We start from the raw sequence: 24049 nt of genomic DNA, 5'->3' as shown, positions 1-24049 counted from the left end.
GCTCAAGAAAGTGATAGTTGTCTTGCATCAGAGAGACCCAGCAATAGTTGTCTTACATCAAGAGACCAAGAACCCAATAGTCCCTGAAGTTGAGTGCCTTCACCTCCCAGTCTAGCACCAAATGCCTAGAGGGTTCCTGGAGAGCCACTGGTCTTTGGTCCTCATTGGAGAATTCCAGATGCTTTTAAGCTAGCTAAACTAGTCTTGCTTATGCAGCATCAAATGAGACATCTCAAACAAGATGGAAGGTGGGGACAGACACCTGAGGTTGTCCTCTGACCTCCCCCTCCCCCATCACAGAAAAAAAAAAACCTTAATTTCTCTTGAGACTTCTTTGACCCATGAGACAGTCCCAGCTGATTTCTAATGTAGTTCAGTGTTTTTAAGAGTTTGTATTATTTCTGTTATTTGCTGAGCTATGTCTTGAGGTTCAGATGACCTGTCGTGGTAAATATTTCATTGTTGGTTTAAGAAGATATACTCCTTTGTTCTCTCTCTGTCTATCCCCTTTCTCTTGTTTTGGGTTATGCATCTCTGTAATCTTTGGACTCTTGATAATCTTCCGGTAAAATCTCAGACTTGTAGTTGCTGAGACCTGGGCTCTGACATAAGCATTCCTTTCCCTCCTCCCATCCTAGCATTAAGCAGGCCTGACCCTGCTTGTCTTCCAAGACTAGATGAGATTGAGCATGTTCACGATGGCATGGCCATGTACTATCCTCCTCTTCTCATAGAGGAGACTGGAAAGAGCTGGAACTGTCTAATGATATTCTGGTTAAAACGTTTCCAGTAACACCTTGCTCAGAGGCAAGCTTTTGTTTCAGAGACTAAGCTGGGGCTTATTTCAAAGTGCTAACCTTTCTCCTCTCTGCCAGCAGCACAATAAGATTTTTCTTCTGTTTTTTTCTGAGCCTTAGTTCTCTTCCTGTAACAACTTAGTGAAGAAAGGGTTTATTTTGGCTCACAGTTCAAGGGTACTGTCCGTCATAGTAGGGAAGTCAGGGCGTCAGGGGCTGGAAGCAGCTGGTCACATGACATCCATACCCTGGAAGCAGAGAGCGAAGGATGCCAAGGATGCTCACCCTCTGTTTCATACATGGGACCCCAGCCCATGTAATGGTGCTGTTACTGTTAGGATGGGTCTTCCCACCTCAGCTAAACTAGTCAGTGTAATTCCTCAAAGGCATGCTTAGAGGCTAAGTGATCTCTCACAGGTATGTCTGGAGAAATGGGCAGTGAGGGCAGGGGGACCACATGGCCAAAAAGAAGATAAGAAAGAGGAGGAAAAAAGAATGGAGAAGTCAAGATGAAGATCACACAAGAAGGAAGAAAGGGCCTTGGTGTCAATAGGGATTTTGATGGGAAAATGTTAGGCTGATCTGGGTGTGGTGCACACCCCTATAATCCCAGCACTTGGGAAACAGAGGCAGGTGGATTTCTGTCAAGTTTGAGACCAACCTGTTCTATATGATGAGCTCTGGAATAGTCTCAAAACAAGGGCTGGAGAGATGCCTCAATGGGTAAGAGTGCTTGCTGCTCTTCTGGAGGACCAGAGTTTGGTTCCCAGCACCCATGCCAGAGGGCTCACAACCACCTGAAACTCTGGGTACAGAGTATATGACACCCTCTTTGGACGTCTGTGAGAAGCCTCACACATGTGGCATGCACACACAACATAAATAAAAATCTTATTAAAACAAAAGCCAGTGTTAAAATCCGTATACACAGCACACACACCTAGATGTGGGAAATCTAAAAGCAAGGGAATAAATATGTCATTATGTAACCTCCTACCTGAGAAAGGTCACAAAGCCCCCTAACTTCAAGAGAAAGTCTCAAGTCATTTCTAAAAGCAAAACTGGCCACCTCATCATTAGATGATGTCACCAAGAAGGCAGTGTCAACTAGACATTTGCATGGATCCCAAAGTGACCCTCAAAATAGTGAAGTGGCCTGTGATTTTATAAAAGAGGTAGAAATTGACAAAACTGTGGCAAAAATACAAACTAAAATCTACAATCAGGAGTTACTAAGAATTATCAAATGAATACAAGGCGATATTATGAGGCTAGAAAGTGTTAGAATAACAAATCAAGGCTTTGAAATTTGGGGCATTCCTAGTATGTGGCACCCAACAGCTGGCAACTACATATTCTTTTCATGGCCCACTCCCATGGATTTTACTCCAAGTAGATGGAGGAGTATGCTCTTCAATTCCCTACCCCACTCCCTAATACTGGCTAACACACAAGTGGGTGAGAGAGAATATTTTCTAAGTGCAATGCTGCCTACAGGTTGGCTGCCTAAATTTAGAAAATACACATGCAAGACTTTCAGTAAAATTTGAATTCCAGAAAAATTTCCATTCTTTTTAGTAGGTCTCTTATTTTACACTACAAAGTGTTCCTGTTTCTCTGGATTTCAAATTTAGCTCAATGGCTAGTATTTTCTCCTGGAAATCATGGGAGAAAGGGTCTCAATGATTGGGCTGGGGGAGGGGCTCTTGGCTAAGTCACATTCCAGGGTAAGCTGGGAGAGGATGCCCCTTCTCTCCCATAGGCTGCTGACTTGAGCAGGCACAGCCAGTTCTCTTAGATGTCCTCCTGCCACAGGAAGGGCTCATCGCCAAGATTGGCTTGCTGTATGACATATCTCTCCTGCCTGGGTTTAGGCTCGGGGTGAGTGTAGTCAAGGTAACAAACCAACACGGTCATGATTTGCAAAACCACAGATGCTTTAATAAGTTATGAAAGTAAGGAGTCAAGTTTTGCTATACAGAACAAAAATGTATCAATGGCTGTTGTCAGATAAAATTTTGTGATTTAAGTTGAGCACCATGTTTGGCTCCATTTGGTGGCCACCTGTCACACAGGAGTAAATAGAGTCATAATGTTACCTCGGACAAAGACATTGCTATTGAGCACCAGTTATATACTTAAAACAGACCCGAGAAGACAACTCTTAATACAAATGTGAGGCTTATATATGAGATTCCACAGGGTTTCCTGAGGACTTTCTTCAAATGTGCTCCGATTCTCCCTAAGAATAAAAAATGATTCCTGGGTGCCTCAGGAGTTTTTTTCTGGATGATGTAGGGCAGTCTGGGGGACAATATGGTGCTGGAAACTTCTAGAGGACATGCACCTGCTTCTAGGGCTACAAGAATGCCTCCAAAGTAAGAGCTGCTTTGAAAGCTTACAGTTGTTTCTAAATCCATTCTTCAGATAGCCCTGTGCTCAGGAACCTGAGGCTTTTCTGAACCTAGTGGTCACTGTTTTCCTTGGGCAGAGGTGGTATGAGCACCGCTACCTCCAGAGAGGCCTGGAGCCCATGACACAAGATGTTACATGGGACCTCATCTCCCTCAGGGTGTCTGTCTCACTGGGGTGTCCCATATGCGGCCTCTATGAAGCCCTGCTTTCCTGGGATCGGACAATGGAGTCTTACTATCCCACAGACACTAGAATGGGTAAACTCAGTCATATCCTGGCTATTAGTCTAGAACGTTCCTCTACATTCTACCAAAGACAAGAAATACTCAGTTCTTCAGCCCTTGAGTAAACCCATATTCAACAAATGAGGGCCAGCCATGGGATTCATTCCCTGTTCATTAGGAGGCAGGAAAGCAGAACTGTCCTCAAACACCTAGTAGGAGAGATACTCAAAGGATTTTTCCCAGTATGGTTCTTTGGGAGCTGGGGAAGTATGGAATGGATGGGGAGGGTCTGGCCACCTTCTGGGAGGGAAGTGAAGCAGCGTCTTAACATTAGTCCAGCTCATCTCTATGCCCTGACTTCCTTCCACAGACCAACCATCCACATAGACAGCTCGCTCCACGCACACACATGCACACAAACACACCAAGCACCCCAAAACTCAATGGAGGATCAGCCACAATGGCATTGACTCAAGTCTCAGTGTTCTTAACTCTGATTGGCAGGGCTGGGGGATGCCAGAAAGAGAATAATATAAGATCTACGATTGGTGAGAACACAGAGCTTCTCGAACTTTCCTGCGCTCAAGAAGGCTCAGAATTATGGTCAGGCTCGGCCCAGCAATGGAGCTAACGTGCCCTCCGGTCATACCATGTCAGGTGTTGGAGTGGCAGGCTCACAAAATGCCAGTGAATAAGAGACAAAGTTTGCCAACCTCCTATGAACCAGTTACTCCCATTTATTTCCCCCCATTCACATCCGGGTCACCAAACACCATTCTACTTCAAACAAAAACTATCTAAGCTTCTAAAGAAACAAGATAAAGTGGGGCTCCTATCTCCCACCATATATTGCAGAGCATTCTGTAGGATTCTAGAACTTCTAAAGGGATAAGGTCAGACTATAGGTAAAACCCATCATCTGAATCTGAGGCCCCAGAGCCTGGCACCTCACTACCCTAGAGGCAGTACTGGGATTCCAGGAAAAGGAGAGTCCTGGGTCTTGGGCCACATGCTAGGTTATCCCAGCAGAGTCCATCGTTCCTCTCTGGGGCCTTGGCCCAGGCTGGCCAGAGAAGAATACTGAGGCTCTTCCACAAGAACGTGGGCAGCATCAAGCAAGGCCAAGGTGAGTGAAGAGGAGAGAGATGGTCCTTGCTGCCTTTGACCCAATGGCTCCTATTTGGAACTGTCCTCACATCCCCCATTATAGGCGTCTCATCACTTTCCTAGAAAGAACTAGATAGGTGCACAGCCCATGCTCAGCTGAGATCAAAACACTGCACACCATGAGCACCAGATGTTGAAACTGCACCAGAAAATTAGTTAATAATTAAAACAGAGACAAGAGGTTACAGCTTGGTGGATCTAGACCTAAGACTCCCGGGTCATCTCCTACTCCAACCCCTACAACTTAAAATATTTTGAGTACAGAAAACCCAGGTATCTGGACGTGAAACACATGACAAGGCCAGCCTGGTAGGGAAGAAACACATGTCACACTGGCAGCTATGGCTGGAGCCTACCAACAGCCCGAGATGGGTGCTGCTCTCTGGTTGCTTCAAGTTCTCTAATAGCTACCACACTTATCTAATCATCTTCCTGGCCTTTGAGGTCATTTTGGCTCATGACCTGCACTTCAATGTACTCAACCTGACAATTGATCTATTAAATAAAACATCATGTCACTTAAAAGTCCCCAGGGCCCTCATGACTTGGTCTAGGGACTGTCATCACCAAGGAAATGACAGTTCTCAACCACTGCTTAGTAAGCTGGAGCCAAGTTTTTTCTCCCTGGGAGTAATCCCTCCTGATCTCCCAACATTGATAGAAACTAGGGAATTTGAATATTCCACTTTAACCTAAGACCAACGCAAGATTTAGGTCATTCCTAGCCTGGAAAATACATGTTAGTCTGATTGTCACATGCCCCCCCCCACCACACCCAATATATACTCTTTTGTATTATTTTCCAAACCTTTTGGAAGCAAGGATTTTGGCTTTGTCTCCCACAACACAGGATTTGCCATGCCATGGAATATAGCTATAAGCAAGGGGAAAAAGCTGTTGATGCGAATCTTTCCATTTTATTAGAACTTTCTGGCCTTCTCTTTTTTCTGCACTGCATTAATGAGCTCCTGGATTCTTTGGTTCCTCGTCTTTACATACAGGCTTGGTCGTCTAGGGATCAGGTTGGGGGACTGGACCTCTTCATCCACCCCATGGATCTGGTAGGGGACATCCACAGCATTGGTTTCTGGGTGATCCTCAGTGGCATTGACGCTGGAGACATTGAGAGGGATCTCCAAGGGAGGTCCTGCCGAAGGCTGCACCTGAGTAGCTATAGTGGGCCCCGGGAGTGTGGGCATGAACACATCGATGTCATTGTGCTTGCCGGGTGGAGATTCCACACCTGTGTCCTCTGTGTTGCTGAGGTTGTGGGCCGGGTTGCAGGACTTGCAGCAGAGCTTGTTGTAGCTGGGGATGGAGCAATAGCGAGACAAGACTTCCATCCTACAGAACATTGACTTGTCGCCTTGGCACTGGCCCTCTGAAAGAGAAGAGTGGGAGAAATAACCAAAGGACAAGGTGAGGGGGACAGGTACCCACCGCCGAGTGCAGATTGCTGGAGGAGGCATGTGACAGAGTCCAGAGGCAGCACAGAGGCAGTGAGCTTGTGTGGAGAGCCGGTATAATTGCACGGTCCAGGTCTCTGAGCAGGGTGGCATTCACAGACCCCCTCCCCCCACACACACACCTGGAGTGCTCCCCTCCTGCAAGCAATCCCCAGCCGAGCCTGCTTTCTCAGTGTATATCTAAGGTTGAGACAGAAATGAGACATTCTGTTCTTAAGAGAGACTCAAAGTTCAACTTTAAGGATGTGACTTAACCAAATCTTCACACTTGACCTCTCAGTGGAATCTCAATGTACTTTTGTGGCAGGATTTGACTCTATGGTAATGTACAAGTAATAACCATACTAAAATTCAACCTAAAAGAACCAGTCTCAGCTAGAGCCTCACTGTGTGACACCTGTCTTGACCTGACCTCCCAAGGTGTTTCTGTCAGATACTAAAGACTCAGGCTTGTGGAGGTCTTTGGACACTTACCCAAACTTATCAGACATATCCTGTTCTGCCACTGCTCCAACCAGCTACGACCCAGATGCACTAAATCAGGTATCTTATCACACAGTCCTGGAAGCTGACTAATCCAACAGCCATTCCAATTCAAGGATTACCTGTAGAAGTCAGGAAGCTATACAGGGCCATGGGCCAGATCCATCCTTTTATCTGGTTTTATAAAGTTTTATTGAAACACACCACGTTTATTCTCACTGGCCACTTTCCCACTATAACAACAGTGGCCTAACTGTGACAAAGGTCAGATGAGCTCCAATGTCTAAAATATTGGCAGAAAATGTTGGTTGACTCTGGGTCAAGGGCAATCTTTAATTAGTGGTTAGCCAAAGGCAGTGTTCAGTTGATGGAGACGGCCCTAAGGGTTTAGATCCCTTCTCAGGATGCCCTCCTTCCAGTTAGCTTACTAAGTAGTCTTCTCTGTCTGGTTTCCTTTGACTGAACTGTACAACTTCAGTTTTGAAAAATTAAAACAAGTCAATGAGTGAATTAAAAAAAAAAAAAGCCACAGGTTAAGAGCTTGGTGTACTGCCTGGCAGTGGTGGCGAACGCTTTTAATCTCAGCACTTGGGAGGCAGAGGCAGGAAGATCTCTGGGAATTCAAGACCAGTCTGGTCTACAAGAGCTAGGTCCAGGACAGTCTCTGAAGCCACAGAGAAACCCTGTCTCGAAAAACTGAGAGAGGGGGGAGCTTGGTGTACTAATAACCAAAAAAACAAAAACAAAACTTGTCAGTCAGTCCTCTGTGCCCACAGGCTCTACATCCTTGGATCCAGGTAAGCATGGACAGGATTTGGGGGAAAACACTGTATTAAACAGGCTCCTTTGTGGTCAGTGTTCCAAAAAACAACACAGTAAAAGAACTATCTATGTAGTGCTTACATTGTATTGGAAATTACATGGAATCTGGGGTGATGCAAAGTGTTTGGGAGGATGCACACATTATATGAAAATCCTAGACCATTTTATTGTAGCCATCTGCAAGATCAAGGAGTGGTGACAATCCTTATTGAAAGTGCACCAGTGGTTGTGTCTTTTTAAACAACGCTGCTGACCAGACAGATCTCCTAGATAAAGGGGCTGTCAATTACACTTCCAGCAGGCTGGGCTGTGTGTCCCAAGGCTCTGGATGGTGAAAGGTCACCAAGATAATTTTTTTTTATGATATTTGATCTTCCATTCCATTCCCAATGACAACTAAATAGCAAGATCTCTTGGATTTTTTTTTTTTTTTTAAGATAGGGTTTCACTATGTAGACCAGGCTGCCCTTGAACTCACAGAGATCTGCCACCAAAGTGCTGGGATTAAAATCATGTACCACCATGGGTGGCCAAAACTATTGGCTTCTAAGAAATGATGATAAATCATTGAGAATGTATACATGGTTCATATAGTCCCCTTAAGAGCTAAGCATGGTCAGTCCTGGTTAGCATTTGGATGGGAGATATTAGGTCACCTGAGTGCCCCTCCTCCAGTCTTGGTGTTATATGAATTCCATCTGGATTATTGATTGTTCTCATTAGTAGTTTTCATGAATGCCTTTTAAAACTTATCATTTATTTTAGGAGAAAATTGATAGTCCTGCACAGAAATCTGAGTTAGAGAGAGAGAGAGAGAGAGAGAGAGAGAGAGAGAGAGAGAGAGTGTGTGTGACAGATGCTGGGAAAGACACAAAGCAAGAAGTTGTCCCTGATGTCACAAAGGGTAGAGAGAAGCAGGAGGGATGGCTTGGTGGGAGCAAATACACCATGGTAAATAAGTGGTGGGCTCATGAGCCCATTTCATCATTCAAAAGCTCATGAAACTAATTTATAAGGTGTGTGGCACCTTCCTGTCCATCATGGGCTTTACATATGCCCTGTGCAGGTGACAACCTGGGCCATCAGGAGCACTAGAGTGAGGTTGGTTCCCTTAGAAGGCAGCTAATCTAGACTCATTCCTGAGAGATGGACTGAGGGATATAGTACTGTTGATGTGACAATCTTGAGGGCCCCATTTCTCTTCAGCCATGATTCCTTTGATTAACAAGAAGAGCTGTGGACAGTAGACCCAACCACAGCTCTTATGATATCTTGGAGTCTAGGGCCCTAGGCCTGGGCCAATCCCATTCCTTAGATGCTGGGTCATCTCCTATTGTTCTTTCTCATTACCTTCTGACCTGCCTTACTGTTTCCTGGCACTGGTGAACATGAAGCAGGAATCCCACCTCAGGGAAGGTCCCTGCTAAGCCCTGACCCACTGCCTGGTCATTGTTAGTAGGTGAGAGGACACAGGCACACGCACTCGCACACGCGCGCACACACCCCCACACACAGACACACACACACACACACACACACACACACACACACACACACACACACACACACCCCACACTGCCCTGCTTCTCCTAAACTGATTTTCCCAAGACTGCACCCCTCCCCCATCCCTTGGCTGATTGGAACCTACTCTTTATGAACAGGCATCTCAAGGCAGGACATGACCCGACAGTGGCTCAGGAGACAAAAGCTGTAACCCACATTTCTGCTCTGATCCCAAGAAAAGAAGCCAACCCTGGCAGTACCTAGGAGCAGAAAAACCTAGACAACTCTGCAAGGTCCTCACTTAGCACTGACAGTTCAACACCCAAGGTGGAGTGTAACAGCCCTATTTTGAAAAGTTCTTTGGTTTGTGTGTTAGTGAAAGATGGATCCTAAATATCTATGTTGGGCAGGGGGATGGGGTAAATGGAGGGGGGCAGCGAAGTCACTGGAACCAGAAAACAGGTGATTAATGCTACTGGATGGTGTCACATGACACCTCAATGCTACCTGCCAGGAAGGTGAAGACAACAAGCCGCCAGCTGACCAAACCCAAGCTCCCAGTTGAACTGAATTTTTATTGAGTTTATTTGTGGGGTGCATGACAAGAGGTCTTTCCATCATTAGTAAGAATAAAATGTCATTTTCACAGTCACTTTGGCACACACTAATGTCTCATGGAAAGAAAGAAAGAGAAAAGAAAAGATAAAAACAGAAAAGCAATGACGACAACAAAATCTACATAATACGTCATTAAGTACATACAAAATACTAATAAAATATCCCTGATAAATCAAAGTGCGTACAGACAGGAGGCAAATGCCTAGGACCGTGTTGCACCATTTGCAACCACACAGGTCACTCACATTGCCTCGTCAAAGTTGGAAGTTAACAGTCATGAGAGGATTAATTTGCAGTTACACACCAATTATTTACATAACAGTAATTAGTGCCAAGATGAGTAGGAGGAGGCTTGGCTGCGTGGTCCAGCAGGAATTAGAGTTATTAACAGAGGAAGGTGGCTGGGGCCAGGTGGGGCTGGTAGGACTGTCAGTTGGGAGTGCTACATTGGTCACGGCTAAGGACCCAGGTGTGTCACCCTCTGGGTGTAAGGCCGCGCTGTGGGAGCTCCTTGTAGGAGTCCCCACAAAACAGTCAGCGCCATCTGGCCAGGTGGGCATCAGAGGAGGACCCCTTTCGTCAGAGACAGATGGACTGCCTGTTTAGTCCCTTCACATACAGATGGTTCAGAGAGGGAGCAAGGCCATATGGATTTAGAAACCTTACCCTTGGCAAACGGTGGGCAAAATGGATGGGGTCCTCCTAGATCTTTAGTGCCTGCCTCCTACCTGGATCACATTCCCCCATCTGAGGCTGGAGTTAGCAGCCAATTCTGTTAGCTTTCAACTTTAAGGCATCTTCTACATAGTGTTTCTAAGCAAAAAAAGCAATAAAAATTGAGGTATTCTGTAGTTGTTCACACTGGTAGGTGAGGCACATCCATAACTGTCAATCAGTCAATGGTCAATCAATCAATCTCACTTTCAATCCTCTGAACCGGTCATATGCACACGACAAGAAAAAGGCCATTGGAGCAAATGGACAGAGAATGGAAGTGGTGGTGTGTCCATGACGTCCCGTTTCAGGGACATGTCTCCCTGCCTCCTCCTCCATCTGAGAGGACAGGGGGGTGGGGGCCAAGGGCTGTGTAGGTTGGGTGCAAAGGCCAGACGGAAGCAGGCCATAGTTTCACAAGTCAGAAAGGACACACTGAGCAAAGGGAGACAGCAGCAGTGACAGCAGCAGCAGCCGGGAAGCCCCTGACACCGCAGGAAACTTGGGGTCTGTCACCCCGGCACAGGAGATGCAAAAAAAAAAAAAAAAAACGCACACCGTAGAGACCCCTGTGGTCTCACCTCAATGGTGGTGGCGTCTGAAAGGGGATGGGGCTGGCTTCCCCTTGGAGTTGACCGCAGCTTCAGCCTGGAGGGATGTGGCCCAATGAGGCAGTCGCCATGGCGAGGTGGTCATACTCGCACAGTGGCCTCAGGCCCCTCCGGCACCACAACAGATCTTTGCCCCTTTACAAGCCATCACAAAACCAGGTCCTGGCCCCCTTACAAGAGGCCAGTGTCCCCAGACCAGGCCTCCTTGAGGCTGGCCCTCGCTCACTGCCACCAAGTGGTACAAGCAGGCACACAGGCCCAGAGAAAACAGATTCACCCAGAGAGCGCTCAGCAGGAGTCAGGGAAGCTTTCCATAGAGAGAGAGGAGGGGAGCCCAAGGCAAGCTCCACAAGGCGCAGGGCATGCACTGGAGGGCAGAGGCAGAGTTATAAACGGGTCGGTTACTTGACGAGATCTTCCGGATGGGTGAGTCAGGGTCAGGCCGGGACAGCCACTGAACCACGTAGCTCTTCTTGGAGGGATCCGAGATGTTTCCTGGAAGGAAAGAGGAGGCTGCAGCTGCCAAGGTACCACTAAGGACCACCACCACCACTATACAACATCGGGAGCAAAGCAGCTCACCTCCAGGCATCCTGGGGCCCAGTGCAACAGGAGGGCATGGTTCCTGTTCCTGGAAAACTGGTCTAGTCTCCTGCCTGTCTGGCCCCTGGGTCCCAGCAATGTCTCTCGAATTGCCCACCTCAGGCCCATCCATCTGCCAATCCATGTCCTGTTCCTTCATCCTCTTTACCACCTTACTTCCAGGGTTACTTGTCACTCATGCTTGTACTAAAGAAACATGGTGAGGATGACAAATCCTGCCACCCCTACCAAGAGTATCACCTGACCTCTTGCACTCTGTCCTCTGTAGAAGAGAATAGTAGGGATGGGGTCTAGCCTTGAGTTGCTGTGCGGATCAAGATGTTGAAACACATGTGATACTGGACCAGGCATCTGCCCAGTATTCTTAGATGTTGCTCTCAAAGAACACAGGGCACCCTCTTCTCACATGGGCATCCCCTTCCTATACCGGCATCTCTGCCACATACTCCTGCAGGCCACACACTCCTGCTGGCAGAGTCCTGCTGTGTTGTGGTTCACTGTGGGCCATTGGAGTTTAGAGCTGTAACATCATGCCACGAAGGCAGGGATGGGCTGAGACCCCTCCCCTATGCACATCAGGACCTGTCTAAGGACTCCCATGTGTCAACTGCCCCCCCGCCGCCGCCATCCTAGTTCTTTCTAGGGTAAATCTCAGCCCTGGCTGGGAGTGCTCGTGCTCAAGTTCAAGTTCACCCATGACAAGCTCAGCCGTTTTGGAAGAAGGGCAGAATTTGATTGCACCAGGCCCCCACTTCCCCTCTCCTATGCTGTTGCATGCTGAGGGCTGGGGTAGCACAGGGCTTACGGGGACAGGGTGCAAGCCTGCAGATCCTTGCTGTCTCAGGCCGCTCCTCCCGGCAGACACCAAAATTATCATCGGCAGTGCGGCAGAGTACTGGCCGTTCCTGGGTGCCGTTGCCACAGGTTACCGAACACTGTAGATACAGAACCGATAATCAGAATCACCTCCCATCCTGAGCCACATGCTCCTCAGGCATGTGACTGATGACCCATGGGGGATGGTGTGGGGCAGAGGGTGGGTCTTGTCCCATGGGGGCTGTCTTAGAATGTGCGTACTCATCTTTCAGGGCTACTGTGATGCTAGCACCTCTGGTCTTCCCTTTCTCCCATGGCTTGGATATGATTTGAGCATGTCATTCCAGATCTCTGTGTTGGAAGCTCTGTCCCCATTATGGTGGTAATGGGAAGGGGGGTAAAACCTAGTGGGAGGCTTCTCCTGACCTGTTTGGACCTTGGCTCCCTGTGGGATCATTCTCCCATGTATTCAATCATGGTGCCATATATCATGAGGTCCTCCCTCATAAGGGTAAAGTTGATGATGCCAGCATCGTGGCCTTAAACCTTCAAGACCATGAAGTAAAGAAGCCTCTTCATACAGTAGCCAGAAACCCTCTATCCTGCCATAAATTCCCAGGAAAGTAAAAACAGAATTACTATATGACCCATTGCACCTGCATATATACCCAAAGGACTCTAAGTCAACAAACCACAGGGACACCTGCACATCTGTGTTTATATCTGCACTAGCCAGGAAATGGATCCAGCCTACAGATGCACACAGAGAAAAAAAGTGGTCATGTTTGTATGTGTGGGTACATGTATGATGTGCAGGGCACATGTATGTGTATGCATGTGCGTGTAGAGGTCTGAGGCTGCCATTCAGAGTCTTCTTGACCACCCCCCACCTTACTCATCAAGTCAGGGTTTCTCATCTGAACTCTGAGTTTGCTGACACAGCTAATGTAGTTAGTTAGTGAGCTTGCCCCTGGGATTGCATCTCTGACTTTGAGCTCTGGAACTATAGGCAGGCTGCTATGTCTAGCAGGCATTTATATGGGTGCTGAGGAATCCAAACTCCAGTCTTTGTGCTTGCACAGCAAGTATTTTAACCACCAGAGCCATCTTCCTAGATCCTACACATTCAGCCATAAGGAAAAAAGAAATCAAAGCATTTGCTAGAAACTGGACAGAGCTAGAGATCCTATTAAGTAAAATAAGCTGGGCTCAAAAAGACACATTCTATTTCTCCCCAAATGTGGAAGTGTGTGTGTGTGTGTGTGTGTGTGTGTGTGTGTAGGTCATGACACTCTCCAGGGGTACTATTTGGGGAGAGGAAAAAGGGAGGGAAGGCAATGGGAGTGGGAAGTGACTTAGAACGAATGTGTGTGAAGACGCCATAATGAAACCCTTTACTTTGTATGCCTATCTCAAAGCAGAGATGGGATCATTAGATAGTGAAGAAAAGCAATGCCATCATAAGGAGAGAATAGAAAGCATGTCTGCCCACAACACTCCCCACAAAAGGTACTCAAGCACCTCATTATGGTAATGGAAAGTGATTGAATACACTTCTCTGGCTGGAGGATGCTGAAGGCCCAGGAAAACCTGTAGTTGCAAGGGCTGGGGCTATTGCAACATCTCTGATCCAGCCCTGAAACCCTTGGCAGTCCCTCCTCTAACTTCCTCTCTAAACACAAGGTTCCAGTCCCCTCTAGAGCTCCCACCCACTTCATGACCCTGGGGAGGAACCAGATGTGTATTCATACCCCAATTGCTGGCAATGTGCTCATGCTAGCCCTGCACCCTTACCATGAATGTGGGGAAGAGCCAACTCAGCAGACTTGGGATTCTCAAATTCCTCACCATTCCTAAGCAACAGCCTGATTTGAGGAATGACTCTTGGGCAATTTCTGGGGACCTAACTCACAGAAGGTTCTGTGTGATTAAAAAAACAAAACAAAACAAAACAAAACAAAAAACGGGCGTTGGTGGCACACACCTTTAATCCCAGCACTCAGGAGGCAGAGGCAGGCGGATCTCTGTGAGTTCGAGGCCAGCCTGGTCTCCAGAGCGAGTGCCAGGATAGGCTCCAAAGCTACACAGAGAAACCTTGTTTCGGAAAAACAAAACAAAAAGAAACCAAAAAAAAAAAAAACACAAAAGATTCTGCATTCTTGAGAGGCCTTGGGGCAGGTTGTACCAGCTTTGCTAGGTAGTTTAAACCAGTGATGCAATTTATACGCAGTAAATATGTTTTCCGTCCTTCTGGGATCTGAGGTCTATCACTATGCAACTGGTTCCCTGACAGAAACCCTGGACGTCCAGGCTGCAGCTCCCACTGGTACCTTGCCTATCTCAGACTTACCCAAGGTCAATTTGGGGTCAAGGGCCAAGAGAATGGCTTACCTGGGACCAGGATCCAGCCCGCCACCGCCCAGGGCAGAGCTCACGGTTGCAGGCCCTTCGGCTTTCAGGACGGTGGTCATTGCAGTGTTTGGTGTGCACGGAACGAGTGGTGTTGTTGTGTAGGGGTTGAATACAGCGTACGGAGCGCACCTGCATGCCTGTTCGCCCGCAGCTCTGACTACAAGGCTCCCATTCACCAGCAACCCACCTGTCAGGGCAGATTGATGGGTGGTCAGGGAACCAGTCTGATTGTGGCCCAGGTGGGCAGTGAAACCAGCAATGTCAGCCTGTTCCCTCCTGCAACTGAGGCTCATCCTCATTTCACAAAAGTGCCCTCCATGTGTGCAGGCTTGTATGGAGAGGAAACTAAGGCTCAGATACTCCTCTGCTTGTCAGAGACTGACAGGCTCTGCTGGGGCTAGTGGCCTAATGGGTTCTGCCCCCTGTCTCTTCTCTCAGGGGTCCTTATCCTGATCACAGTATCATCTACTGTTGGCATCATGAACCCTCCCCAGCAACACTCAAGAGCACTGCGGATGTCCCCTGAGCCTCTGTCCCTGCTTGTCGTCTGCCCTGACCTGGGCTCAGAAATGCATCCTGCCAGGGTCTGAGGGTCTGAGAATCAGCACTGTTGCTTAGAAACATCTAGTACAGCATTGAAAGCCAGCCCAGGCATTCTGGGCCTCGATTTCCCCACTTACGTGTTAACATTTTCTGTCTTTTTTATGAGATGCACATGGAACTTCCCTTCAGTGGGTCTGCACCTTTTACCTATTGTGTGGTGGGTGAAAAGCCTTACACCCCATGGGATGCCAGACCCAGGGCCCAGTTTCATTCCTCCCTCCACAATGTGCCCTTGGGCTATGGCCCTCTCCCAGCACTCACACAGGCTGGGAGCACTCCTGAGGGTTGCAAGCTCGGCGAATGGCTTTGGGCTTGGCAAGGGCACTGCAGAAAGCTCGGTGCACCATCTTGCTGTCCAGCCTCCGGCGGCAGCCATACTTGGTAAACTGGGACCCTGAAGACAGAGAGCTTGAAGGGGCTCAATGGGGCAGTGGGACCCCCCAAGGGGGCTTGGAGAGGTGGGGCTTCAACCAGCAGTTTTAGCCCTCTTCTCCTCTCTCCTCTGTTTGTTTCTTCCTATCTAGTCCAGGTTAGCATTGAACTCATTCTTTGTCCCAGTATTCCCTCAAATTTGTAATCTGTCTGCTTCAGCCCTCCAAGAGCTAGGATTACAGGCTTGTGCCACCATGCTCTATTCCTCCTTGTCCTTAAGATGACATGGAGGGTGGGGAGGGAGCCTTGGAGACATCTATCTAGGAATTCACCTTTCACCCCATCAGAGGGAGGGTAAGAATACAGGCTCTTGATGACTTCTGGGGTCACAAGGATGGCCCTGCTACCCTCCATCACTTAGCCATTTACTCTGTCTTGGAGTCTGAGATGAACCAGGATTTGATCAACACAGGACACCTGGCCTGCCTGGCTCCTTTATATCACTGGCTCCTGTGGGGCGGGGCCTTCAAGAGGTCACTGGGGATGGGCTCTTGAAAGGGGAGACTGGGAATCCAGCCCTTTCTCCCTCTCCTGGCTTCCCAGCCACCTGCTAGGCTAGGCAGGCCAGGCAGCAAGCAGCTTCTTCTGCCGTCTATCTGCTCCTGCCAGGATCTGCGGCCTCAAGACAGCCCAAAGCAATGAGACCCACTAGCCATGGGACAAAGCCTCCAAAATTGTGAGTGAAAATACACTTTTCTTCTTTATAAGTTGATTGTTTCAAGGGTTCATGATGATGATGGAAAACAAACACTACACCCAAGGTTGGCATGGCTAAGATTGGAGGTAAGGCAAATAACCTTAGGTGCCCAGATGCTTCCCTGGGCCTCAGAGGCTTTTGTCTCACAAAAGGAGGGCGCTACTGGTGGTGTTAAACTACAGGACAGGGAAGGGTCTGGTTCATACCTTTATTTTAGTTTCCCATTTGTGTGTGTGAACTCTTGTATGAGGACTCTGGGGACCTGAGGTTGATGTCAGCAATCATTCTTGATTTCTCTTCCATTTTATTTATGACACAGAGCCTCATAATCAAATCTAGCGCTTGCCAATGTGGGTAGTATCCATAGCCAGCTTGCTCTGGGGATCTCCTAGTCTGTTGCCTTCTGAGGCTGGAGTTACAGGAGAGCTTCCATGTCCATCCCACTTTTACATAGGTTGTGGGATCTGAGCTCTGTTGCCCAGGCTCACAAGGCAAATGTGTTAACTACTTATCTGTCTCTCCAGCCCTCATTCATTAAAAAGTCATCCCTGGACCTAGAGCAGACTCACAAAGGCCAGTGGGAGGATGGTGCTGGACCAGAGGGCCAAGAATCAGCAGGGCCTGCTGGTGAGATGCAGGTGGAAGGTGAAGATGGGGCACCATGGAGGCAGAACAGAAAGCTAAGAGTACCATTGCTCAGGATGAGGTTCCCCCCTCCCCTTGTGGAATTCTTTGAGATCACTTTCCCTCTCTCTCCCAGCCCCTATTTAGATCCATCACGTTGGTGGAGTTTTTCTGGATAGACTTAGGGAAAGGAGCTCCCCGGAAGTATCCTGGTGCTTCTGGAGTCCTGCTCGTACTGCAGCCTGACAGAGTCCATGCTGGTGTGACCCACACCCTACAGGCCAATGTGGCTACATTTTGCCTGATGTCTCAAGCACCTGCCCTTCCCAACTACTCATGGGCATTTCCCAGCCTAGGCTAAACCTTTGATCACTCCAGTGGAGGTCACTGCTGGGCCGTTCCCCCAGGCCCTTCTCATATTTCTCACAGGACAAACTCACTGGCCTCAGAACTGCAGTCAGGCAGTCAGGAGGTCACGGTTGGCCCATTCCACTAGCCCTGACTCCTCTAGGCTCACACTGAGTTTCATCCCAGGGGTGTCCCACCTCCAATCAAGCCCAGGAGCCCCAGCAGTGAGAACCCCCCTCACCTCCACCGCAGGGCTTGGAGCAGGGAGACCACTTTTTCAGGGCCCACTCGTGGCGCACAGAGTCATCTTCCAGGACATTGTTGTCGTCGACATTGAGCGAGTCTTCATGGATCATGTATTTGTATGTCAGTGAGATCCGAGAGTCTCCTTCAGGGATAACCTGGGCCCACCCCAACATGATCATGAGTATGTTCACTTAGCTTTTCATCCTTCCTCTATAGCCAACTTAGAGGCACCGGGTAGACTGAAAACCAGGGGAGACAGACAGTCCCCGACTTATGATGATCATCTTTAATGGCGTTTCAACTTTACAATGGCACTTGAAATTTGAAATTTGGACCTTATCCCAGGCTAGTGGGATATGGTGCAACCCTCTTGTGATGCCGGCGGTGGCAGTGAGTCCTGGCTGTAGTTTAGGCGCAGCCATTGCACTTTGTATGACATGTTTATGGGTTTATGAGGATGTAACCACTAAGGAGAATCCAACTATTTAGGATCTCACAGGCTGCTGGTCACAATATTAAGAAAATTTTAAAATTACATTTTATTGATTTATTTTTTTGTACATTCACTCATTCAGTGCCCATAGGGACCCGACAGGGGTGTTGACTCCCTAGGAGCTAGAGTTATAGGCATTTGCAAACTGTCTGCTGCGGGTGCTAGGGTACAAATTCTAGTCTTCTGGTCGAGCAGTGAGTATCCTTACCTTCTGAGCCATATCTCCAGCCCTCCCTCTCTCTATAGCTCACCATTTTTGAGACAGGGTCTTGTTAAGTTGTCCCAGTTGGCCTGGAACTTTCTGTGTAGACCAGGCTGCCCTGGAGCTTGCTTTAATCTTCTTGCTTTGCCACCTGAGAGCTGGGATTGCAGGTGCATGACACCGTACCTGGCTCAGTGTGTTTGTTTGCTTTGATAAACAAACTATATCACTTAAGCAATGAATTAAAACTAAGAAATTTAAAGTGATTCGAACATCCAGCCCCCTCAGGACTCTCTACAACCAGGAGCAGCCTGTGATCCTACACTCAGGAGACCTGGAATCCAGTCCTGCTTGATCACAAAGTTCAGTGTGACTAGACGCTGGTTTCTGATCTCTCAGGTGTGAGAATTTCAGTACAACATCAGAGGTTAATGTATCTGATGGTATAAGCTGTGAACGTCACTCAAATAGAAAAAATGGAAACCTCTAGAGAGGAGATTGCCCACAGTCAGTAAGAGCTGGTGCAGAAACCAGAACCCTGGTGGGGGGTAGGGGGGAGGATGTCCACACATGGCTGACTTGGAGGTGGAGACCATGTCAGGGTAAGAGGCTGCTTAGAGCAAAGCCTGAATGCAGAGGGAGCTTGGACATCCCAGGGCTCCCATCTTTTCCTGGGGCCATGTGCACCCACAGGCTGGCACAGTACTTACCAGCACAGTGATGGTTCCATGGAGAGGGCCTATGGTCTGCAGCGTCTCCCTCTCATCTTCATTCCTGTATTCCCACTCTACACCCATGGCAATGAAGGTTCTAGAATTGGGGTCCAAGTGGTTCTCTTCATTTAAGATGAACTTGCCTGTCTCTAGGTTCTTGACAGCTGAGAATGGTAAAAAGGAGCATGCAGTCACTCCAGCATGCTGCTACTATGGGGGGGGGGCGGTCACAGGGTTTTTCTCAGCCCCACCAGCTGCCACTGGGGGGTGTCTGTCCTTGCCAATAGTATCCCAACTTGCTTTGGGAGCCACACCCTGTTTTGGGTTGCTCTACCAAGACCAGGCTAACCTCAGTGTGGGACCTACTGCCTAGTCCCATGCCCTCAGACAGGGTGGTCTTCCATGCTTCTACAGACTGGAGGAACATGGCCTGTGGCTGCTGCCAAAGGTGCCCTCTGACCCCAAGCTCTGGCCTCCCCCAGAAGATGCATGTATGAAAGCCCAGGAGGTGGTCTGGGGCTGAGGCACGTCTGTCCATCGGGCTGTTGCTCTCAGGACCTGGGCACACAAGCCAAGCTTCCGAGCTCTGGTACTCTGCTCTGACCATTGGTACTCTGCCCATCCCAAAAGAACTGGGTCTCACAGGTGTGGGCTCTGACTCACACAGATAGTGGCTAGTGGTGTCGGCCTCCTGGATGAGCAGGTGTCTGGCTCCAGCGGGAATCTCAAACATCTTGATGTACTCTTTGGGGGGGAGGGAGGAAGCCAGATGAGAAGACAGGAAGCCATTCCAATGCACACATCCCAGGAGAAGCCTGCCCTCCAAGGCAGTTCCACCACAGGCACTCCCAACTCTGCTTGGTAGGAGAGGGGTCGACTGGAGCGCCCTGACACTCCTTACCCTGCAATTCTCCTCATCTTCAAATCCAGGTATCTTAATGCTGCCTCCTCCACTGAACACTCAAGTGGGAATCCAGTCTCCAGCCACGCTGGGAGTCTTTAACATGCCTTATCTAGTAGGGAGGCCCCAGGTAAGCCACGTGGCCTATCTACACCTCAGTCCTTCATCTGCAAACCATGTTAGAATCCCATGTGTGGGGGTGGCAAGGCCAGTGCTCAGCACCTAACCCGAAAGGCCATTCCTGTCTTACAGCTCCTTGCAGGAGCCTACATGTTTGCTCTGTGGCCTTTCACAAGAAAACTAAAGAGGCTTGTCCTCATGTCAGAGTCAGACTGACAGACCACAGGGATGTGGTCTGCTGCTGTGGGCCAACACACAGGACTAGAAGGTAGCACTGCATCGGTACCAGGCTGTTGTGTTTTGGATGAGGCTTGTGGGTGTCCCCCATGTGCTAGACTCAGGGAAGTCCTGATGGCAGCTATCTGTGGGCAGGAGAGAGGGAGGGAGCAAATGACAAGCAGCTGGGCATCCTGGAGGGCTGAGGGGACTGACCTTTGTGGATCTCTGACCTCAGACGTCTGACGTTCACCTATAACCCAGGCCCTGTTCTCCATCCTCCACACCCATTGTAGCTCAGACTCAAGATCCCCAGTCAGGTCTCCTTTCCCCCTGACCCTCGCAGCCCCAAGCTCCAAACTGTCACAGGCCTATACAGAGTCCCAGGGGTAGGGGCATTCAGGCCCTAGCCCCACAATGTGCAGCTGACATCCCACCCCAGGGCAGAAGATGGGCTTCCTACCTTGCTTCCTCGGGGACCTCGTGAACGTGCCCTTCACCACTTTACAGTGGGTGTTGTCGCCTCCACACACTCCACACTTGTCCTCTTGCTTACGAGAGCCAATCACCCCATCACAGCCCACCTTCTGCAGGGCAAGAGAGGGCAGGGGAACCTTTGAGACCTCATCCTTGCTTATGCCTGAGTCCCCTAGTGCTGTTAGTATCTGATCCCTCTTACAGCAAAATCTGTATATCCCTTCTTAGCATCTCCTGACACAGGGGAATAAGGGCTTTGGAGAGAGGCAGACCCCACATGGCCCTGATGAACCATGCGCCTTCTCCTTGCCTCAGTTCATGCCTATCCTATGACAGTACCTCTGTCCTCAGCCCCTCCGCACTGCCCTTCTCCAAGAACATCCACCTAGTATATTCCCAAGGCGGCCCTGAGGGGCTCTTCTCAAAGTTTAGGCTGCGTTGTTCCGGTGGAGCAACAATGAGGTGGTGGAATCTTCGAGGGTCAGAGCCTAGTGAAAGGGGCTCTTGACGTTGTTTTTACAACCTGCTCATTCCCTGAAACAGCCTGGAGACACTGAGGCTTGCCTGCTAAGCATGGAGAGCTTAGTCTGAGCCCAGATCCCACATTCCATAGGACTTGTCGCCCTTGTGTCTGTGCACCAGAACCAGAAAGTCTGTCATGAGGACTGTCTAGATTGTTCATTGATTTGGGAAAGCCCAGCCCACCATGGGTAGCACCATCCCCTAGGCAAGGAGTCCTGAACATATCAAGAGAGGATCCCAGGAGGTGGCAACCCTGAGCCTTGGTCCACGCTGCCTCATAACACTCACCTTGCAGTCCCCACGCACACAGAGGCTGAAGGCGTCCTTGTAGGAGCAGCGTGTCCCATCGTGTACCATACGCTTCATAGACACCACTTCCCCTGTCTCCTTGGACTCGCAGTAGAGGTGGCATCTCTCCTTGGCTGGAAGGGAAGAGGCAGAGTGTTAGGACGGAGCCTTTTCCAAGGAGCACCACACCAGAGAGAAAATCCCCAATGTTCTTAGAGCTCAGCTGCCCACCCCCAGTCCCTGAAATCTGTGCTCTGGGAGGACACACACACAGAGGGACAGGTGATGGCAACCTTCTTCCTACCTTGTTGGGCTTCTGAGACTTTGACTCTGATGCTATCAAGCCTTAGGAAGTGATTTCCCTAGTGATCCAGCCAGGATGTGTATATGGCTAGCAACCTCCATCCTCACGGCCCTGCCTGATGGAGACCCTTGACTCTGCAGAGGCAAAGGGAGGGCTCTTTTCCTAGTCTCCATCTAAAGATCGTTCTTTGGATCCCTCCCTCACTGGGGGCAGGAGTGTGAATGAGTGCAGCCACTGTGGAGATCAGTGTGGGCACTCCTTAGGAAACTAAACCTAAGATTCCCATGTGCTGTGCTGTACCACTCCCGGGAATACATCCAAAGGAGTCTAAGTCAGCACACCATAGAGACGCTGCACATCCGAACTGTTCACAAGAGCCAAGGTATGGAATCAGCTTAGGAATCTATCAGCAGAGGAATGGATAAAGAAAATGTGATATGTATTCATGGAGTTGTATTCAGACATAGGGAAGAAGACAACTGCATTGTTTTCAGGAAGATGGGTGTAACTTGAGATTTATCATATTAAGCAAATTAAGCCTGCTAGAGAAAAACAAGTATCACATATTCTCTCATGTGTAGAATCTGCCCCTACCCCACATATATATATATTTAGTGTGGGGAGAAGATAATGGAGGGGCAACGTGATCAAAATAAGACAGACATGTATTTAAGTGTCACAGTGAAACCAATTATTTTGTTTAATGAAGGATACTGATTAAAAAGAGAAAGAGTCGTTTTCAATCAACCAGATTCAGCCAGTCCCTCTTGGAGTCAATCTCTAGTCCCTAACACTTCCCTTGTTCTGCATTAATTTATCAGAAGCAATTGATACACTGGGTCACCAGGCTGGGTGTCCTCCAGCCCTATCAGCTCTGTCGTCCCTCAACCCTGCATTAGCACATGTGAGTCACAAGCTGGTGACTCCAATCAGTGCCCCAGGCTCACACACAGTCCCTATCCCTGCCCAGTGCTTGGGGCAGGGAACAGAAAGTGTGTGTTTAAAACACACACATGGAAGGGAGAAGGACTCAAATGGAATAGAACTAGTCTTTTGTAATCATGCCCTCCATCTGTGGGTTCAACCCACAACAGAATGAAAATCTTTGAAAAGGAATTGCATCTGCACTGACCTTGTATGCACATTTCCTTGTTATTTTCTAGTGCAGATTAACAACTGTGGTGGTTTGAATGTGAATGGCTCATCTGTTTGAATCCTTGGTTCTCGGTGGAACTGTTTGGGAAAGATTAGGACGTGTGGGGAAGGAGTAGGAGGTGTGCCTTGCTGGGAGGGATGTGTCACAGGGGTGCTGCGGGAGGGCAGTGCTTGCTCACTCTCTGCCCCATTGTTACATATAAAGATGTGAACTCTCAGCTCTTCTTTCAGTCCGTCATCATGGACTCTAACCCTCTGAAACCATAAGCCAAGTCAAATGTGATATATATCCATCTTTGGTCATGGTGCTTTGTCACAGAAATAGAAAAGTAACTATATAACCATTTTCATAGCATCACTGGCATGTTAGGTGCTACAAGCCTTTATTACAGAGGTTGCAATTAATAGTCTAGGTATCAACTCCAGAATATGTTACTATGAATTTGGCTGTATGTAGAATATATACTGGGTGCTTTATATTCTCAAATAGGCCCCAGAGAAAGGAAAAGGAAATTCCTTCTCACCAGGGTGTCAGCAGTAAGAGCTGCAGCTTCTGGATCTCACACTACATAGCCTTTGTTTTTCCCTTTGATATAGCACTGAAAAATCCCTTTTAATGAGTTAACAGCACTTCATATCCAGGGCGGGGAGACCTGAAGTGCCTGCTTTTCTCAAATTCCTATCACCTTCCTGCCTCTAAGAGATATACATGCCCTGTCGTCAGAGAGTTGTTGAATGTGCCCATGGGTATAAAAACTAGAAGCCTTGTGGGATGAGAAGGAACTTTTTGGAGAACCTTTAGACTTTTTAGAAGGAATTTTTAGATCTGAAGAGAATTTAAAGAGACCCTTTAGGGAAAGAGCAGTTTTTGAGAGAGAACTTTTGGGAAGAACATTTCTTAAAGAATAAAGAGCCAGCTGGGCGCTGGTGGCGCACGCCTTTAATCCCAGCACTTGGGAGGCAGAGACAGGCGGATCTCTGTGAGTTCGAGGCCAGCCTGGTCTACAAGAGCTAGTTCCAGGACAGTCTCCAAAGCCACAGAGAAACCCTGTCTCAA

The 24049-nt window shown here is 48.6% G+C and overlaps 1 protein-coding gene across 1 annotated transcript in view; it reads right to left on the bottom strand.

Annotated features, from left to right (window-relative positions):
* Positions 1-5523: 5523 nt before the first annotated feature.
* Positions 5524-24049, bottom strand: part of LOC100769264 (A disintegrin and metalloproteinase with thrombospondin motifs 2) — a 201179-nt gene continuing 182653 nt past the window's right edge. The window contains 10 exon segments of the mRNA XM_027427626.2: positions 5524-5984; positions 11226-11315; positions 12229-12358; positions 14631-14838; positions 15516-15648; positions 17597-17756; positions 19007-19173; positions 19673-19753; positions 20710-20833; positions 21534-21667. Coding sequence (XP_027283427.1) covers positions 5524-5984; positions 11226-11315; positions 12229-12358; positions 14631-14838; positions 15516-15648; positions 17597-17756; positions 19007-19173; positions 19673-19753; positions 20710-20833; positions 21534-21667 — 1688 coding nt within the window.

This window comes from Cricetulus griseus, chromosome 7 (assembly GCF_003668045.3).
Source record: "Cricetulus griseus strain 17A/GY chromosome 7, alternate assembly CriGri-PICRH-1.0, whole genome shotgun sequence".
NCBI classification, from domain to species: Eukaryota; Metazoa; Chordata; class Mammalia; order Rodentia; family Cricetidae; genus Cricetulus; species Cricetulus griseus.
The sequence above is the reverse complement of the archived record's forward strand: the minus strand, read 5'-3'. Positions and strand labels throughout refer to the sequence as shown.